A 19868-nucleotide genomic window follows, 5' to 3' on the forward strand; every position below is an offset into this window, starting at 1 on the left:
ACTCTCAGGGAAAGGAAGAAGACTGCTCATGTTTATTGAGAGCCTGAGTGTCAGGCACTGGGTGAAGCACTTAGGATCCAGAGCCTCTTGATCCCTATGGGGCAAGATGTGCACTGAAGACAGAAATGCAAATGGAGAAAAATAAGCACAACAAATATTATGCCAATATGGTAAGGAGGGATGAGAAAAAGGAGGAGAAGAAGCAGGGAAAGGTAGAAAGAAAGAAGAAAAGAAAAGAAAAGAAAGAAAAGAAAAAAGAAAAGAAAAGAAAAGAAAAAAAGAAAGAAACGAAAAGAAAGAGAAAGAAAGAAAGAAAGAAAGAAAGAAAGAAAGAAAGAAAGAAAGAAAGAAAGAAAAAAAGAAGGAAGGAAGGAAGGAAGGAAGGAAGGAAAGAAAGAAAGAAAGAAAGAAAGAAAGAAAGAAAGAAAGAAAGAAAGAAAAAAAGAAAGAAAAAAAGAGGAGAAAGAAGTCTGTAACAGTGAGAGCCTGAAGCACACAGCCTGGCCCATAGCAATAAACGAGAGGGCCATGTCCCACCCCTCACAGCACATGCCGCCCACTGGAAGTCAAGCAAACTGCCCAGACTTGCTCTAGACCCATGAGCAGCTTCCAATCTGCAGGCAAGACCCCTTCCCCAGGCAGAGCTCAAAGGACCCCATGCTCCCAGATGGCACCCAGCCCACCCTCCTGGGCTGCATCTCCAACCGGGGCTGTGGACTCTGTGCCAACAACTTCCATGAAGAGGGATGTTGCTGCTTTGCTTCCAAATTGTCAAAAAGACTTCTAGGAACACTAGAAGTCATGGAAATACAAATTAAAATGGCCAACGTATCATTGTTTACACTATCGGGTTATACATATAATTTATTTGTAATGGGATAAGACATACACTTGTAATGTACATATACAAACACAAGTGTAATTTATTTGTGTGTGTATATATGTATATACTCAATCCTGCTTGTTTCATTCCACTGCGGAAACACTGTCAATGGCTCCAGTTTTTATGGAGTGTCTGAAGAAAAGCTCCGGTGGATCCTTTGGGAAAGACTGGATGGAATTCAGTGGGGCCTAAAAGATGCACGGTCCTCGGCCAAGTGGCAGTTGGGGGGATAGAGCGGGGAGGAGGGAATGATGTAGAGACCGAACACCTGCTGTGAGTTTTCCTTGGATTTTCTCTAACACTGGCCTGATGCTTTCTCCCCTGTGACTAGGTCCCAGAATGCAGTGCAAGTTCCCAAACGAAAAGGAAGGAAGTATTAGTGGTGGTGAGATTATTCAACTCTTTGGTTTATCTTTAACTAAGTTTTTCAGTGATTGGACCAAGAGACAAGCTATGGTAATCAACCAAAGGCACCGAGGATCCTCTACTAGCATGGGAGGCTAGGAGGAGGAAACAGGTGTATTATATGGACATCACAACCCACTGGCATACACGTAACTCAGTACCAGTGATGAGATGCCTGTTGTACTTCCACTGCTTGTGCCTTCACGCATTCTGTTCCCTGTGTGGAATGTACTTCCCCCTCTTGGCCACGCTGTTTTCTCTACGAAGCCTCTTCCCTCCCTACTACAGGCCAAACTAGACATTCTCTTCAGCATTCTCTGAAGCCCCTGTGTTAAGATGCCTGCCCTGCACACTGCTCTGTGAGTCTCAATGCTGAGAATGGGGAGGAGAGAGGGACCAGGAGGGGATTCCTGGTCATCTTTGAATCCCAGAACCTGGCCCAGTGCCTGCCTCATAAGAGGTGAAAATGAATCAATGAGCAATGGACAGATGCAGGCAGAGAATGCCCCCAGAGGTGAAGGGAGACAGATCCCTAGTGTGTGGCTCTGTGGGCCCTCTGAGGAACAGGACAGGCGGTGAGTGTTCCTGAGAGGGAATAAGAGCAGGGTGCAGGGCAGAGCAGAGCCCGGGGAGCCAGTGTGGGTCTGTTTAATATGCAGCATGTAGATTCCCAGAAATCAATGCTCATTTTTAAAACACCACTGCCCAGAGCCACCCTCACTGCTTGGTTCCATGGTCGGTGTTAAGTATCTTTCTATTTATAAAGCAACTCTGACTGCAATGTGCAGTGCCGGTCCCAACCCAGCCTCGGAGGTGGAGCAGAGTGAAACAGAGAGAGAAACTGAGGCCTAGAAACAGTCTCCAGGAAGGCCAAGGAGACTGTACCCCCTCCCCAGGGGCCTTCACATTGGAAGGCCTGCTGACCAGCTGGAAGGGGGCTTTCCTGGCCTCCATGAGCACTGCCAGACAGGCTGGGCCTCTCGGAGTGAGTCTATGAAGCACTAAGGGAAATGAGCCCAGAGAGACAGGAAGCTCAAGCAGCCTGGCTTTCCAAGTCCAGGATGCTGACCTTCCCAGCCTCTGTCAGCTCCCTGTTTCATACCACCTCCAAGGCAGTCACGCTGCGGCTCACAGGGACACCCCTACTTGGATGCCGTCCTTTCCATTCCTTCTTGGGCTGTCTCCCCGCCTACCTCCGTGAGCCTGGACATCAGATGCTTTCATGATCAAGGCCCAGGAAGACGGATTCTCCTGTGCCATCCTCTGGGGCTTCTCTCTCCCAGTTTGGGTTTCAGTTCTGAGGGACTATCCTGCTCCCCAGCCTCACAGCTCAGCGAGATGCTGCCCCAGCTCCAACACATCACACATGACAGCCTTCACTTAACAGCGTTCATGTCCACAGAACACTCGAGAAGTCAGAGGCTCATCTCAACACTCCATACCATGCAAGGCACAAAGCTGGTGACAAGAGCCTTATGAGTGTTTGTTGGCCATCTCTTCCAAAAGGAAGGAAGGAAAGATGAGGTGGGAAAGGAGAGGCTGAAGAACCAGGCAGCCCTCTTACTTACATCACCAAATCAGGAGGCTGCTGAGGTCCCAGCCATGTCGGTTAGAACCACAGATGAACCAACCAGGTGCTGGGCCCATAACTAGACACCCAGAGGAGGGCCACAGGCATGGCAAGGCATACATGCTGGTGAAGATGGGCACATAGACCTCTCTCCCTCTTCTTCTGACAGACCCAGAATCTGGGAATATCAGAACTGGAAAGTGGCCTGGAAGTCATTTAGAGTCATGCATACATGCAAACACTCTTCACAATTGCGGAAGAAATGAGCTTCCAGAGGAAAGAATTAATTCATCTATGGTCATCTAGCAAGGCAATAACAGAACTGATAGGAAAACCCACATTTCTTGACTGTGTGATCAGTGTCTTTTCCACTATATTCATTCAACAAACATTGGCAGAAGGGGTCAATTTAAGACATAGTCGGTCTCTGTTCTCAAGAAGCTTAAAATTTAAGAAGTAGGGAGACAGAGGGAGAGATATATAAAACAAACAATAACTTTCAGAGAAAACAAACTCATTAAACAGCACAAGAATGTGACAAGTGGTATAATACCAATGGGCACAGATATGGAGGTGACTGCTTCCACTGGATGGGGGCACTGAGCTGGGTCCACTGGGTGAGAAGGAGTCTGTCTGCCAGATATAAAGGAGAAAGGTGTCCCCATCCCAGGGAGAGAAAATGGCACAGGTGTGCCCCAGAGACTGGAAGTACTTGGCAAAATCGAGAAGTGCCAGAAGGGCAGTGGACCTGGTGCATGCCGCTTGTGAGGGCTACAGAAGCAGGGCTGGGCCCCATGCAAGGGACCTGGAAGGCCACACAAGAGTCTGGGTCTTCCCCCAGGACCAGAGGGTGCCAGTGAAGTTAATCCGCCTGAGAAAAATGAGCATCATCGCCCATACACCAGGCACAGGTAACCAGGTCAATAGGCACGGCCACTCTGCCCGTACACGGCAGAAGTCAGGCTGGAGGAGGCCAACGAGGGAGCTATTATAACATTCAGGTAAGACGCTTAGAGCACCTAAACTGGGAAAGTGGGGCCCAGAGGCAGAATCAAGGTGGGGAAGTTGGATGTGGAGTCCAAAAGAAAAAGCTGAGAATGACTCCTACATTTCTGGAAGGGGAGGGCTGGGGTGGATGGTCAGGTGCTTTGCCGAGACCACCCTCTTCATTTAATAGACTCACCTGCCTCATACAGTTAGTTACTTTTTGTGCCTACATGCCTTAGACAGCTCCGTATTCCCCAGGGGCTCAATCAATACTTGCAGGTTGCCATTGATTACAAAGCAAGCACGATTCTAAAGCTGGAGAAAGCCTTACTAAGTGACAGTACTGATGGATCTAGTGCCAGAGTGGGTCACATGAACCAGTCCCTCTCACCACCTAACTGGTCACTCATCTCACCCCCTCCCTCTGGACACAAACAGGGTCATGTGGCCAGTGGCTCCAACCAGGCGTGGGCACCAGGAGCCCCCACGGGCAGGGGAAGGTCCATGGAAAACACTCAAAACTAGACTCCCATGGTGCTGATTCTTGCATTACTGTGGGACTCAGGAAGCTGCTTTTAAATTCTCTGGGTGACTCAATGCTCACCTCCAGAGACCAACCAATTATGAAATTCTCTCACTTTGAGATAAACAGGATTGCGAAGCTAGAGTGGTCCATTGCCTGAAACAGACAGTGGCCACAGACAGGAGACCTGATGCAGTCCCTGCTGGCTCCCCAATGCCACCCTGGCTGCAGAGCAGCACCCGCATCCAAGGACCAATCTGCATCCCTCCCTCCCTCAGTGCACAGAAAGCAGTGCTGGGGCTGGGGGCGGGGACGCTATGATAGATGGATCCTGCTTTGCCAGCTGCTGCCAGAGGGCCAGGGAGGAAGAGGAGAAATGAAAAGCCTGGGAGATATTTTCCCCGTGATTTGTGCTGCACGAGATGCCCTGTAGCAATATTTATCCTGCAGCTCTGTCCCACTTTCGTTTATTATCCAGCCTAGCCTGAGTTATCACAACCAGGACGGGACCCATAAACTAGCTACCTGACACCATCGGGACCATACAGCGTATTTTAAAATCTCAAGGAGCAGCTTCAATCCTCTATGGAAATTTAAAGAAATAGGTGCCATCCTCATCCTCTGGGGACTGGGGCCATTCTCGAAGCAGATGCAAGGAGCACCTGTCCCCCGGCTGCCACATTCCCAGAGATGCACCCTGGAGACTGCACCATGCACGCCCTTCCACATCCTACCTACAAGCACAAACCACAATCTGGTCAGTACCCCTTGTTTGGGACTGCACAACACGAGTTCCAGAGATGCAGATCATTTCTAGGGTTGAATTTTAATCATCCATCATCAGTATTTCATTAAAACATTTGCCAGCAAATGAATGAATAATGAATTTATTGAGCACCTTCTGTTACATCTTAGGTCTGTGCTGGGGAAAAGGGGTTGGTTAGAAGTATAAAACCCGGCTCTCAACCTTACCTGCCCAATCTGCTCAGAGGACACACAGGACTGAATCACTAACAATGCAGGGAGGACAGGATTCTGGTGTGGGAAGGGAGGGACAGCAGGGGCCACTGGGAGTTCCCGGGCTGAGGGATCAGCCATCAAGAAAAGCTTGACAAGAGGGTAGATAGTAATTCCCAGATTAATAGCAATTTCTAAAGATCCACAGATTAGTTGTGTGATCTAGTTGCTAGCTCTCAGGTGGTATATAAAACCAGAAGAGAAAACAAATCCCTTCTTAGGGCTTACATTCTGATTTAAGGACAAGGGAGCTACAATAAAGAAAGATAATTAAGAAAGAAGTAAAATATATATGTGTGTATATACATATACATATATTATATATATGTGTGTGTATATATATATGTGTGTGTGTATGTGTGTGTGTGTGTGTGTGTGTGTGTGTGTGTATATATATATATATATATATATATATATATATATATATATATACATGCTATGTAGAAAATAAAGATGGATGGGGATACCAGGAATCCAGGGCATGGGGGAAGGACAGCTATTTTGAGCAGGGTGGCCAGGGAAGGTCTCAGCCTTAAGCTGGAGAACACGGGCAGGGAATAGTATAATAATCCAAGGAAGAGATGATGGATCAAGCCCTGGACCAAGGCTGTGGCAGTGGAAGTAGGAAGAACAGAATGGATCCTGTTGTTCCATAAAGGACATGGGGTCAGGGGGTAGAGGAGACCAAAAGTGCACTTTTAGATACATTAGGATGTCTGTTATCCATCCAAGTAGAGATATAATCCCATGATTCAATGACTCAAAGAACTTTAGAAACAGAACAGACTTGAGAGAGTATGACTCGGCATCCTTACCCAACAGGTAACAATGGGATGGTGACCTGGCAGCTCTCCAAGCAGGTGCCACTGCCATACAGTCCTGCTACTCTATTCCGGGGTCCATGTCATCACCCCAACACTCCTATGTGGCTCACTGGGAGGTCTGACCCATAAGTCCGTCCTATTCTCTAGTTGAGGCAGTCTGAGCTTGGAGGAGCCAGCCGACCTGCCCAGGGCCAGTCCCACCTGGCAGCAGAGCCCTGTTCAGTGATCTCTTCCTGCTGCTACATAGACCTGCCATTTACATTTTGCTTCCAGGAGTATGATTTTCATGACAGAGAGGGAAAGATCTCTGCTTCTAGAAGTTTTTTCTTAAAAGCTGCTTACAAATTTGGGTCTTTCCCCAAAAATGGACATTAAATACAAACTCCATGCTACCCAATATCTGGATGCAAAGAGGACACGGTTAGGAATGACACGAGAATACCAGTTGCTGGGATGAAACTGGAAAAACTGTAAAGTCTGTCTCCACAGAAAGGAAGACAGACACTACACTCTGGCATGGACCAATGTCCATGGCTCTCGAATGTTTCCAGTAAACACCATAAATGAGATGGATAATGGAGAAATTCAGATTTAAGTGACATTTTTTTGAGCACCTTCTATTTCCAAGCTGTTTTTTCGCTTCACTCAGTCCTCACAGCAACCCTGTGAGACAGTTATCATGATTCCCAGATGAAGGACCTGGAGAACTAAAGGAACTTGCTCAAGGTCACAGATGCTAGAAGATGATAGGGAGGAGATTCAGGACACCTGGCCCCTTCTCCAAGACATCTGACTCCTAAACCAGAGCCCTTCCATTGCCACACTGCCTCCCAAAAACAAGGAAAGAAAGAACCCCATAATCAGTCTTAAAGGGATGGCTTAGTCTAACTCAGGGCACGGAGCATATCTCAAGGCTCCCTTCACCTTCCCCTTCTCCAGGACTGGCACCTTTCTAGACCCTATTACTTCTGGCCAAAAGGAAGCCACCTGCCCACCAGGATCCTTGCCACAGGCTTCTTCTCTCCTTCAAATAACATTCAAAAACCACCTCCTTTACCAAGCCCTCCAAGATAGCGCGATGCCTCTTCTTCCAATGAGCTAACGGAGTTGCAAGGGCCTCACAAAGGTCAGGCTCTACGAGCACGACCCCTACCCTTGAATCTACAGCTGTAATCACTCACATCCCTGACACCTCTGGCTCTGAGTGTTTACAGTATTTATATTTAATAATGGTATCATATTACTTGTGAGCAGCACTTTTCACTTTCCCCAGGCTATCGCATTGTTAACTCGCATGGTCCTTATCACTGCCCTTGGCAGCAGGGAGAGCAGGTACACCTACTGCTACTTGACATATGGGGAAACTGAGACACGGGGGATAGAACTCCTCCCAGGACACCAAACTCATTGATAGCTGAACCAGAAATCAGAGCTGCTCATAACCAGGCCAAAGGTCTTTCCACCAGAACACAGGAACTCTGTGGCTCAACTTCCTAGAGCAGTCTCCTCCCACATCTCCTCCCTGCGAGTGCCAGAGTCAATCATATCCTCCTCCAGCCTGAAGCCAAGCTATCCTTGACCACCCGAAACAGAGTGAGCACCTTCTGCTCACCACAAGAAAGGGCAGAGCACCACAAGGAAGGGAAGAGCATCCCACGTATGGAGGGCCTTTACCCTCTCTTAACACCCCTGTCCAAAAGCTGGAATGGTCAGAAGAAACTCAAGAGCATGTGAAAATGGAGCTCTCGATTGCATCCACAGACAGTCCCATCCAGGCAGACTGCTGCCAGGGGCTCTGGAAGGAAGAGAGAGATGACAAGCAGATAAGCATGCACACACTTCGTGTTCCTCGCTCCATTTAATGCCACTTGAGATCACCACCTTACATTTCTCCACTACCTGCCTCTTGAGTGGCATCCAGACCTGAGCTCATCCATCCACACACCAGCACCAGCTAGGAGAAGAGGCGGGTCCAGCAACGGACCACATCTTATTCACTCATTGCTCAGCAAGAGTCTTGCTGATGGAGACAACAGGGAAGGAGGGATGGGGAGCCACCTTAGAGAGCCAGGACCTGACCTGGGAAGAGAATGGAGATTGACCAGCTCCTCCCCGCCCAGGCCCCACTCTTCCTCAATCCCTATAACTCCTTCTTGAGACAACCACTGGTAAAGAGATTGGATGGAGCCCTTCGTGAGTAAGTAATGATGGCCTCTCAGACAGAAAGGGGCAAGAGAGAGGGAGGGGAATGGGTCGGGGTAGGGAAAGGGATGGTATAAGTGTACCGTCGCCTGCTTCTGCTTCTCATATGCTCTTGTACCCTGTCCCGGATTCATGACTGGTGTACATGACTTCTGTTCTCTGTGCTGAATGCTGGGGAACTTGAGGCAGAACCCAGGGCTTGTTCTTCCAGCCCCTGAAGCACCTGGCACATGCATACTAGGAATGCATATATACTGGCTCTTGGCTTTAAATTGAAGGAGGCATAAAGAAAAAGGCCAGAGGGAAGATTTTATGAAGACCTTATCAACTAAATAGGTTTGAAGCATCTGGAAGGAGTCAGTACAGCATAGAGGAGATTTCTTAATGATAAAGAGTGAGCGGTTCTTTGTCAAGGATGCTCAATGCCACCCCCACCCCCCACCCCACCCCTCCCACCCCCGCCTTGCAGGGAACTGAGCTAAATGGTGTTGTGAGCTCTCCCAGGCCCACATAACACTTTTTGGTGCATTACATGTGACATGACAGCAGCCTCCTAGGGCTGCTCTTCCCCCTGCTCCCTGGGGTTCCCTGGGACCAGACAGGAGGAATCACCCTAGGCTGTGCTTTCACCTACAAAGGCCTACAGCCTCTGCTAACTTCAGTCTTTCCACAAGTACATGCCCAAAACCTGACCCAACAGAATTAAGCCCAGAGGCCCCAAAGGGGCCAGTGGTATGGTTCCAAGGGGATGGAGAGTAGAAGTGAGGACACTGCCCCAGACAGGGAGGCCAAGTAGAAGGTATCCCCACCCGCCCCCCAAGGGATGGCAGCCAAGGCCCCTGGAGGAGAGGCAGTCAGCCTTGGTCCCTGTAATCCCAGGTCAGCAGCTTCATCTGTCCCCCAGCAGCTCCCAGTCCCTCCATCACAAACTTACAGAGGACACCCAGGGCAGCCATGCTCACAGCACTTAGACAGCAGCTTCCTGGACTTAGAGCCACATTTGAGGGGCTTGTGCATGCCCCAAATCCAGCCCATCATGGGCTCTATGCCCCCATAGCCACCCTAGCTGTCACCATCATGCCCTCCAGCTGCAGCTTAGGCCTATCTCAGCACTTGTCTTCCTGTGCACCGTGTGCCTGGCACTATCCCAACCAGCAAAGGGGAAGGCAGGTGCAGAAGCACACAGTACAACCCTAACCTCAAGGGGCTTGCAGCTCTTCCTATTCTAAGCTGACCAGAACTGGACTGCAGTTATAGATTTACTTATCATCCCTGAAATATGCCTCAGTCTCTCTGTGTCCTCATTGGCTGGCCTAGAGGAACTTCCTTGATGGAAGAGCTAAAAGTTCCAGCGTGTGCTCCAAGTCCATTCCTATTGCTCAACTTCACTGGTCACCAGCAAAGTCGAATAGAAGCCATTCTCAGATACTACCACATGTCTACCAGAATGGTTTAAACAACAACAACAGAAAAACCAAGTCCTTGGATAAACACGGCCATCAGGAACTCTCTCGTACACTGCTGTCAGGACTCCAGATTGGGAGGGACAACCCCTTTGGAAAACTGACACTACCTATGCAAGTGCACCATTCCCATATTCCATGTCCACCCTTTATATAGACCTAGAAGAACAAGTTTTAATGAAAAAGGTATACCAGCATATTTACAGAAGTGAATAACCAAATATTTTTAACCAAATATACTTTGGTTAAAAATAATCAGTCTTGGGGCACCTGGGTGGCTCAGCAGTTGAGCATCTGCCTTCAGCTCAGGGCGTGATTCTGAGGTCCTGGGATCAAATCCCACATCAAGATCCCCACGGGGAACCTGCCTTTCCCTCTGCCTATGTCTCTGCGCCTCAATCTCTCTCTCTCTCTCTCTCCTATGAATGAATAAAGTCTTAAAAAAAAAAAAAAAAAAACGAAGTCTGCAAGCTGCCAAAGTGTCCATCAGCAATAGAACAGCTACATCAATGATGGCACAGTCCCATGGAGCATACTATGCAACAATACAAATGAATGAACTACAGCCACCTCCAGCTACATAAATGAATCTCAAGACAAAAAAAAAAAAAAAAAGGCGGGGAAAGAAGCCAGACACAGAAGAGCACACAGTGTATGATTCTACTGATTTGAAGTTTAAAAACAAAGCTATGTTATTCAGTGTCAGGACAGTGGCTACCCTTGACTGAGGGTAGTGACTGGAAAGGGGGCAGGAGGGTGACTCCTGGGTGCTGGTAATGTTCTATTTCTTAATCTGTGTCCTGGTACCACCAATGTGTGCACTTTGTAAGAGTTCAATGGGCACTACGTTTCTACATATGTATGTTGCCCCTCAACCAAAGGCTAGAAAAAGTTTCCATTTCTGTCTCTTTTATTCACCCCCTGCAGCCCTTACATATTAAGGGACAAAGCGGGATCCCTGGGTGGCGCAGTGGTTTGGCGCTTGCCTTTGGCCCAGGGCGTGATCCTGGAGACCCGGGATCGAATCCCACATCAGGCTCCCGGTGCATGGAGCCTGCTTCTCCCTCTGCCTGTGTCTCTGCCTCTCTCTCTCTCTCTCCGTGACTATCATAAATAAAAATAAATAAATAAAAAAAAATTTAAGGGACAAAGCTGTTCATGTAAAAGGAACCATTGATCATCTGTGTGTGTGTAATACCCTAGTCATTTTTCATCTCTAAAATGAAGAATATGAGATAATCTCTAAGGAACCTTCCAGCTCTAGATAGTCTGATGCTTTGATCCTATTCTTAGTAAAACCTCATTAATCAGTAATAAGAAATCTCCCAAATTAGTGAAAAATAAAAAAAAAACAGAACATTTGTTTAAAGAAGGCAGTGTGACAGCTTTCAAGAACTAAGCACATTACAAATTAAAATATAGATGTCCACTAAATGGAATTTAATAAAAAAAATTACAATATGCATTTGGCTTACTCTACTTAATACTACTTGAATATTATTAAAGTCCTGTGTCTTGCCCATGTTAAATCATTATTTCAACCTTTTCAATCAAGAGGAGTCATGAATGCCACATTACTGCATCTGCTACATTACAAGTCACCGAATAAGAGCATTCTGATGGTGACATAGACCCAGACATCTATAATCCCCAAGCCCCGGCCACCTCCACTCCCAGCCCTGTGAATTTTCGGCCCCACACCTGGGAAAAGCCGAGCCCGGTGTGAGCCCTGTGCTGATCCCACTCTTTGAGGGCCATGCTCCGCATGTGGCTGTCCCCAAACATAACTGACACACAGATTACTTGGGAGACTTAAGACACCCCCGGGAGCCTGGCAACACCAATGATGGCAATGCGACGGGAATTCTAGGCGCCATCATAAATAAAACCTCTGCTCAGTGGCTAATCTCACGGGCGCCTCAAAAATACACAAACAGATAGACCAAGGCTCACCTGCAGCCTTGAGGGCTTACAACCAGGGGCGCCTCCCTCCCCGACTGCCGGCACAATCACAGCCCGGCTAGCAACTCTCTTCTGGCTCAGTATCTCTGTCTATATGATGGGAGGAAATGCCCTACGGCCCTCACCCTGCTTCAACGGGTTGGCAAAGGAACTGGTTCATTAACACTCTAAATATCTGGACTCCCCCACCAAATAAGAAAGTATGGAGGAACAGTCACATTAAGGAGGTCATTTCCTGGAGGCCTTGAGCAGGATCTGCACAAAAGTAGGCATCTCATCAAAGTTTACTGAAAAGTGAATGAGTGAACCTGATTCCCAGCTAACTCCCCACTGACAGCTCTCTTTTCTCCCACCAACGGAGAGTGTGCGATGGGATCAGTGGTCATGTACTTGATTTGGGAGAGTTAACTCACAGGACCCAGCTTCTTCACTAAATATCTAAACATACGGAGGACTCAGGACTTTATTCCCTCAGAAAAAAGGGCAGCTGAGCTAGGCCTCCCTTCCCCCAGCCCCGGGGCTATGAGCGCACTTCCCCTCCTCCAGGCTCCACCACCTGTCTCTGGACCAAATAGGGATCACAGGGAGGCATTTCCTGAGCTCTGCAAGCTTGCTGACCCTGGAGGTTAATCCTACCCCTCTGTGGCCAGGCTACACAACCAGGATCCTCTCCCTCCCAACCCCTGAAGCACAGAATCCTAGAATTGCAGAGCTCCAAAGGACCTGAGAAACCGTAAGTTCAAGGCTCCAATATGTCCAGGATTATCCCAGTTTCCCAAAGCAGGACGAAGAGGACAGGGTTCAAAGCTAGGTCTTCTGACCCTCAGCCTAATGCTCTTTTGACTAGACCCAAAATAAAGCCTACTTGACATCCAAATGCCACTTTGGCCCTTTGGTGGTGGTGACATGTCGTGCCATGCTGAGGATTGAGTCAGATGCAGAAGAAAGACTGCTGTGATCAATTAGCGACATCCACCTTGAGCCAAGGAAGAGGGTTTTGCATGAAGCATTTGCCAGCCTGCCACTACGCCACACTGATTCCCCGCACTGATGAACACTCTGCACCTCCTTTTCCAGAAACTCCGAGTGTCGTTCTAGAGGCTGGGATCTATGCAAGGGCCAGGGATACTGACTGTCCCCCATGGAGAAGACAAGAAACTGAATCAAAGAGTGAAGGAGACGAGTCTGAGGTAGGATTAAAATCCAGAGAATTCTGCTTTTGTATCAAACCAACTCTTTTTACTGTGTGCCCACTATTCATGTCTTGATAAACATGGATCAGATGCCTACTGTGTGCAAGACAGGGGGTATGGCTTCCTAACCATTACCACATCTCACAGACAATGAACATGCCTCCTACCCTGCTGCTAACTTCAGGAATGAGTCACCTTCCTTTCTGCCCCACAGACCCTGTATCTGAACATAGAGGTCTGAATATCTCTCAGGATTGCTGTGAGGTTCATGAGTGAAAATCTATAGGAAAGTGTGTTAGGAAGCAGAAAGCCCCATCCATATAAGGATGGAGGGTCACTGTCATTTCCTCCTTCCCCTTGCCTCTCATTAGGGACTCGGCAGCCACCAAGCCTGAGCCTCCTTGCCAGCTGGTCTCCCCCAGAGGCCCTCTGTAGCTTGACATTCTTCCAGCCAGGAACTACCGTGGGGAGAGGAACAGTGTGAAGAGGTGAGGCCATATGGAGAGAGGAGCTGCCTGAATCAACTGAAGGGAGAAATCCAGCTGCCACTTCAATCATAGCAGGTGAGTCTCCAATATCCACAGGCTGCAACTCACACCAGAGATTTTCTGTATCCTCCAGGGCAGAGTAAGGGATTACCACTGATGTGTTATCTGCTCCAATTCTTCCTGCCAGGAGTCAAGTCTAATACCTCTGTAATGTGGGGCCCCATCGACACTCTCTACACCTAGAGATGGGAATTGTACACAATGGCTAGGGAAGGCCACACACTCGTATCTGTTCCTCGCAGATCCTTCCTACTCCAGGATGTGAAACCCAGGAAAATCCTCTGGGTAACATAAAGCTGTAGGCACAACACCTTCCTGGGGGATGGAGACCTAGCACCAATGATCGGTGACCTAGGGACTGTAATCAAGCCCACTTTGCTAAGCAACAAATGTCTGTACAACATCGCGCTAGGTGTGGTGGAGAGCCAAGGAGAAGGAACGCCACGAAATATAGGACCAGAAAGCCTGGGCCCTATCCAATGGTCCGTGTTTTGATTCTTAAAAGATTTTAGCAGAGCTCAGAGTGTGGAACGTGGCAAAACAGAGGTGGAAACATAAATAAGGAGAAGATGCAAAAGACAGGGGGGCAAGAAGTGGTAGCTAAGTTTTTTGGAAACAATATATAAGCTGGACCTGGACTGGTTGACAGACTTTGGAAATTGGCCAGAGGCAAGTGAGGGGAAAAGGAACAGATTGAGCACATGGTAGAAAAGCATTCTTTCATCCCCACACCCATTTAGTCAACAACTTTTTAGTGCCAGGCAGTTGCTGTGTGTAGAAGTAAACAGAACAAACAAGCACAGAGGTCTATGCTGACTGCAGCCAGGGACCCCAGAAGAGGACAGGAATGAGCCGGGACAAGAGAGCTGGGCCCTACTGGAGAGGTCTACCAATTACGGCTCCCCCATTCCCATACTATCAACAGAGGCTGGAAAGAGAAGGCCTGGGCCCTCTGTGTCCCCCACTGCCTTCCCACAGGTACTCTAGCCCACAGGCTGACTGGTGCCTCCGTACCTGCTTCTCAGTATCTACTTCAGCTTTCATGGTGAGGAACAGGGTTCTTTGTGGACTGGGAGAGAAGCAGGACATACAGCCCAGAGCCTGATATAACCATAACTTGCCTTACTAACTTCCTTAAATCTACCCAGGGGACCTATTAGCTCTGCTGAAAAAGTGCTGAGGGGAAAGAAAATGGTCCTCCTCTGGCCTGAAAGCAGTCATATTAAAGGATCCAAAAAGCTGGAAATGCCCTCTTTCCTTTTATGCCCAAACATCCATCATATCTGGTCTCAGCTGTCATGGTCATCTCCTCCCCAATCTGATCAAGCTCTGCCAGAGCCCCACAAACTGGGCTCTGGGACTCTCAGACATGTCTCTAGTGGATAACTTCCCTGCACTTGATTCCAGTGGGTTCGAGCCAGGGACACCTCTGCTATGATGGGAGCCCACATGCTATTGTTCTGACCTTTGCCATCATCAGAACCAATTATTTAGCATGCAAATATATACACCTTTCTGAAAGTTGTGAGGAGCAAGGTAAACAAACACAGAATTCTAAAATCTCAACCCTGCTGGGGATTTACCCCAAAGATACAGATGCAATGAAACGCCGGGACACCTGCACCCCAATGTTTATAGCAGCAATGTCCACAATAGCCAAACTGTGGAAGGAGCCTCGGTGTCCATCGAAAGATGAATGTATAAACAAGCTGTGGTCTATGTATACAATGGAATATTACTCAGCCATTAGAAACGACAAATACCCACCATTTGCTTCGACGTGGATGGAACTGGAGGGTATTATGCTGAGTGAAGTAAGTCAGAAGGAGGACAAACATTATATGGTCTCGTTCATTTGGCGAATGTAAAAAATAGTGAAAGGGAATAAAGGGGAAAGGAGAAAAAATGAGTGGGAAACACCAGAGAGGAGACAGAACATGAGAGACTCCTAACTCTGGGAAACGAACAAGGGGTAGTGGAAGGGGAGGTGTGCGGGGGGTTGGGGTGACTGGGTGATGGGCACTGAGGGGGGCACTTGACGAGATGAGCACTGGATGATATGCTATATGTTGGCAAAGTGAACTCCATAAAAAATAAATAAATAAAATAAAATGAAAATTACTCTAAATAAATAAATAATAGCATTAGTTTAAAAAAATAAAATAAAATCTCAACAAAAATGACTGTCAAGCGGAGCCTGAGGAGCTGTGTGGCAGCGGTACTGCTACAGGAGGAAAGGGAAAAGCAATCAAGAGCATTCACCCCCCTCCAGGCTCCAGGCTGGGCATTCCCCACAATTTCTCCTCAGATGGTGGGCTGATCCAAGTCCCAAGGTCCCATGCATTTCAGCACTTGGTGCCGGACAGCCCCCTATTCACCTACAAAAAAAAAAAAATGAAGTTATACCCCTGCCTCACACCATACACAAAAAATAACTCAAAAGGGATCATGGACTTAATGTAAGAGCTAAAACTATAAAACTATTAGAAGAAGGCATAGGAATAAATCTTTATGATCTTGGCTTAAACAAACGTTTCTTAGGACACCAAAAGCAAAAATAATGTGAGGAAAGTTAAATAATCTGGACTTGATCAAAATTAAAAACTTTTACACTGCAAATGATACCACCAAGAAAATGAAAAGCCAACCCACATAATATAAAGGAATATTTGCAGATCATATGTTTGCAGCTGATAAGGGGCTTCTAACCAGAATATATGAAGAATACTTACAACTTAATAATTAAAAGACAAATAACTCAATTTGAAAACAAAGTACATCAACATATATTTCTCCAAGGAAGATAAACAAATAGCAACTAAGTACCTGAACAGATGCTCAACATTACTCATCAGAGAAATCCAAATCAAAACCACAATGAGATATCTATCTCACACCCACTGAGATTGCTACAAGACAGACAATAATAAGTGTTAGCAAGGGTGTGGAGAAATTATGATCCTGAACACATTGCTGGTAGGGATGCGGCCACTTGGAAAATAGTTTGGTGATTCCTCAAAACATTAAATATAGAGTTACCATATGACCCAGCACTTCCTCTCCCAGGTACACAACCAAGAAAAATGATATCATGTCCACATACAAATTTGTGCACAGATGTTCACTGCAGCATCAGTCATATTAACCAAAAAAATTGGAACCACCCAAATGCCTATCAAGTGACGAATGGATAAACAAAAGGTGGCATATCCATACAACAAATTATTATTCAGCCATAAAAAGGAACAAAATACTTGTATAGTCTGCAACATGGATAAACCTTGAAAGCACTGTGCTAAATCTGAGAAGTCCATCACAAAAGACCCCACATTGTATGACTCCACTTACAAGAAATCTCTAGAACAGACAAGTCTATGAACAGACAAGTTAGTGGTTTGCCCAGGGCTGGGTCAGGGGGAAATGAGGAGTGACTGCTAATGGGTACAGGGTTTAACTTTGGAGGGATAAAATGTTCAAAAAGTAGATGTGATGATGGCTCTACAACTCTGAACATGAAATGGCTGTGTTCATTCGCTAGCACTGCCACAACAAAGTACCACAGTCTGGGTGGCTCAAAAAACAGAAATTTATTTTATGATTCTGGAGGCTAGAAGTTCAAAATCAAGGTGCCTGTAGGTTTGCTTTCTTCTGAGGACTCTCTCCTAGGTTTGTAAATGGCTGTCTCCTTCCCATGTCTTCACATGGTTCTTCCTCTGAGTGAGTCTTTGTCTTAACCTCCTCTTCTTAAAGCACACCAGTCCTATCAGATTAGGGCCCACCCCAATGACCTCATTCACCCTTAATTACCTCTTTAAAGGTCCTATTTCCAAATACGATCCCATCTTCAGGTACAAGGGGCTAGGGCTTCAACATATAACATATCGCTGTTTTTAAAATCCCATCCACATCCTAGATATCAGCTAGCCCAACCCTTTGTTCTACACACGTGGTATTGAGGCCCAGAGATGGGGAGCCACTTGCCCCCCTAATCACAGCTGGTCAGAGGCAGAGCTTGGGAGTAGAATTCACAGCTGCTACTACAAGTCTGGTGCTCTTTCTACTATATCCTCCTTCTACCTGAACCTCTAGGGATCATAAACTAAACAGACAATGATGGGAAAAGTAAAAGAACTTTAAGAAAAATGCCTAAGAACTTAGATCATGTGCAATTAAGAAGTAAATATGCTCCATGGCTTGTGGGAAAGGGGGCAGACAGCAGAGCTCTGAAGAGGCCCTGGGAGAGACGCACACAGTGCCAGCAGAGTCTGTGAGCAAATTCTACATTAATTCTGTATCTGCTGTGTGCCATGTTCCTGAGCAAGATGTGCTTTACAGAAGAGTTGGCACTTCAGCCAGTCCTTGAAGAATGGGCCCAATTCCACCGGGTGAGGGTTTTCCAAGCAAAAGGACCATGTGACCAAAGGCAGGTAATTTCCAGACCTGTTCAGGAAATAGCAAGTTGGCCAGAGCAACGGAAGCATATGCTTTGTACAAGGAACAGTGGGGGATTACAAAGCAAAGGTAGGCTGAGGTCAGATCCTAGAGAGCTTTGCATGCTACGCTTAGAAGCATGGACTTGAGATAAGTAACAGGGAACCACTGAAGTTTCCAGGACAAAAGTGAGCATCACCCGAGGAGCGCTCAGGAAAGGTGGCACCACCCTGGCCAGCACAGAGCCTGGGAGGCCACTTCAATAGCTCTTGTGTGAAGCATTCACAGGACAGGAGAGGATGGCAACAAGCATGGCTGATGAGAAGAAGCCAATGGGATGTGGGGAAGCAGAGAGCTCCCTGTTTCTAGGGGAGCTCTCTCCAATTTATCTTAATTAGACTTGGGAAAGCGAGAAGTTGAGGCAAGCGAGAAGAGGAGGGAACTCTGCAGGCACTGAAAAGCCGCCAACTCCCAGAGCCCATGTTGTGATCCGGTGCTGACAGCCCTTCATCTTTTCTATGGTGGGTTTTCTTTTCTTTCTTTCTTTCTTTTTTTTTTTTTTTTTTTTTTTTAGGAGCTTAAGGGAGGGGTGGGGAAGGGGAGAGAGACATAATGGAGTTGCTCAGTAACAAAAGCCCTGATGCATTTCTACTCTTTTTCTCCTCAGGGTGTGCTAGTCCACTGGCACCCTATAATCCTAGGGGATGTGGGACACAGTGTGTACCTTACTGTTGCAGTGCAGACAGCAGGGGCACCTACCCACCAGTGGCTGCCAAGCACCCCCTGATCAGGGAGAGGAAGGAAGGGCCCAGAAACAGACATGGAGGATGGGAAAGACAGCATGAGAGTTTGAGAGAATCCTCGGTTTGAGTCCTGGGTGTGTTTCCCTTTCCAGCTTTGTGACCTTGCGTCAGACACTTCCCCTCCCTAGGTCTGGGTTTCCTAGTCCTCATTGATACCAACAGCCACTACCAATTACTCAGGCTCTACTATGCGCCAGGGGCTGTTTCAGGCTTTTATCCCTTACAAAAAAACCCTATGAAGTAAGTATTTGTTTCCCCATTTTACAGGTGGAGAAACTGAGGTCCACCTCAGTAGGTTAGTAGTTAAGTAGGTTAGTCGAGGTCAGAAAGCTATGCTGAAACCCAGATCTGTTGAGCTTAAAAACCCCCATTTTTAAACCATATCACATTTAATGCGACTCAAGTGGAAACAATAAAGCCTGCTCTTCCCTCCCTCATCAGCTTGCCATGAAGCTCAGCGGAGAGAATTCACTCTCAGAACAGCAAGGGTAAAATTTGTCTCTTTTGACATGCTAGTTACTTCAGGCCCAAACATATTGGCCCTCAAGTCAACTAGAACTCACTTTCACTCAGGCCCTAGCCCCAGGCCCTCCTCCTACAGAAAGTCCTCCAACTAGCCCAGCCTTCCACCATGCTGGCCCACCGGCACTTCCTCCATGGTACTCTCAGTCCCTAGATTGCACTGGGCCCCTAGAAGCAAAGCCCAGGTCTCCCCTGGGTTCCAGACTCTAAGAGTCTACCATTATCAGGAGATGGTGCATATCCCCATAAGTTCCCTCACTCCTGACCACTGGGTCTCCCACCGCAGCTGCCCCTCACTCACCCCAATCCTAGAGGAGATTACATGAGAGGATGAGGATAAAATATCCAGCGCAGTGCCCGGTACCAAGAGGGTTGTAATCTTCACAGCTGTTCACAAGATCTGGGCCCAGGTACCACACAACTTTTTGACTCTTCAAAATCATGTTCCCTTCCCCGGGGTAGTCATCACATGCCAAACCTACACCCAGACAAACATCCTGATGCTCCTGACACAAGCTGGGAAGGACCTCGACCT

General features: G+C 47.4%; 1 protein-coding gene across 14 annotated transcripts in view; it reads right to left on the reverse strand.

The window, feature by feature from the left end:
* The window catches only part of TSPAN9 (tetraspanin 9), a 200086-nt gene that overhangs the window by 105572 nt on the left and 74646 nt on the right, over positions 1-19868 (reverse strand). For 5 of the 14 annotated variants that reach the window (XM_072766223.1, XM_072766224.1, XM_072766225.1 and 2 more), the window contains one exon: positions 15840-15955. The exons of 8 other annotated variants lie outside the window; for them this stretch is intronic. In XM_072766223.1, coding sequence (XP_072622324.1) covers positions 15840-15921 — 82 coding nt within the window. In that variant the 5' untranslated portion in view covers positions 15922-15955. Of the gene's footprint in view, positions 1-15344; positions 15956-19868 lie in introns of all 14 variants that reach the window. One more of the 14 variants, XM_072766231.1, reaches the window with a different exon arrangement.

The sequence above is a fragment of the Vulpes vulpes genome, chromosome 8 (genome assembly GCF_048418805.1).
Source record: "Vulpes vulpes isolate BD-2025 chromosome 8, VulVul3, whole genome shotgun sequence".
NCBI lineage: Eukaryota > Metazoa > Chordata > Mammalia > Carnivora > Canidae > Vulpes > Vulpes vulpes.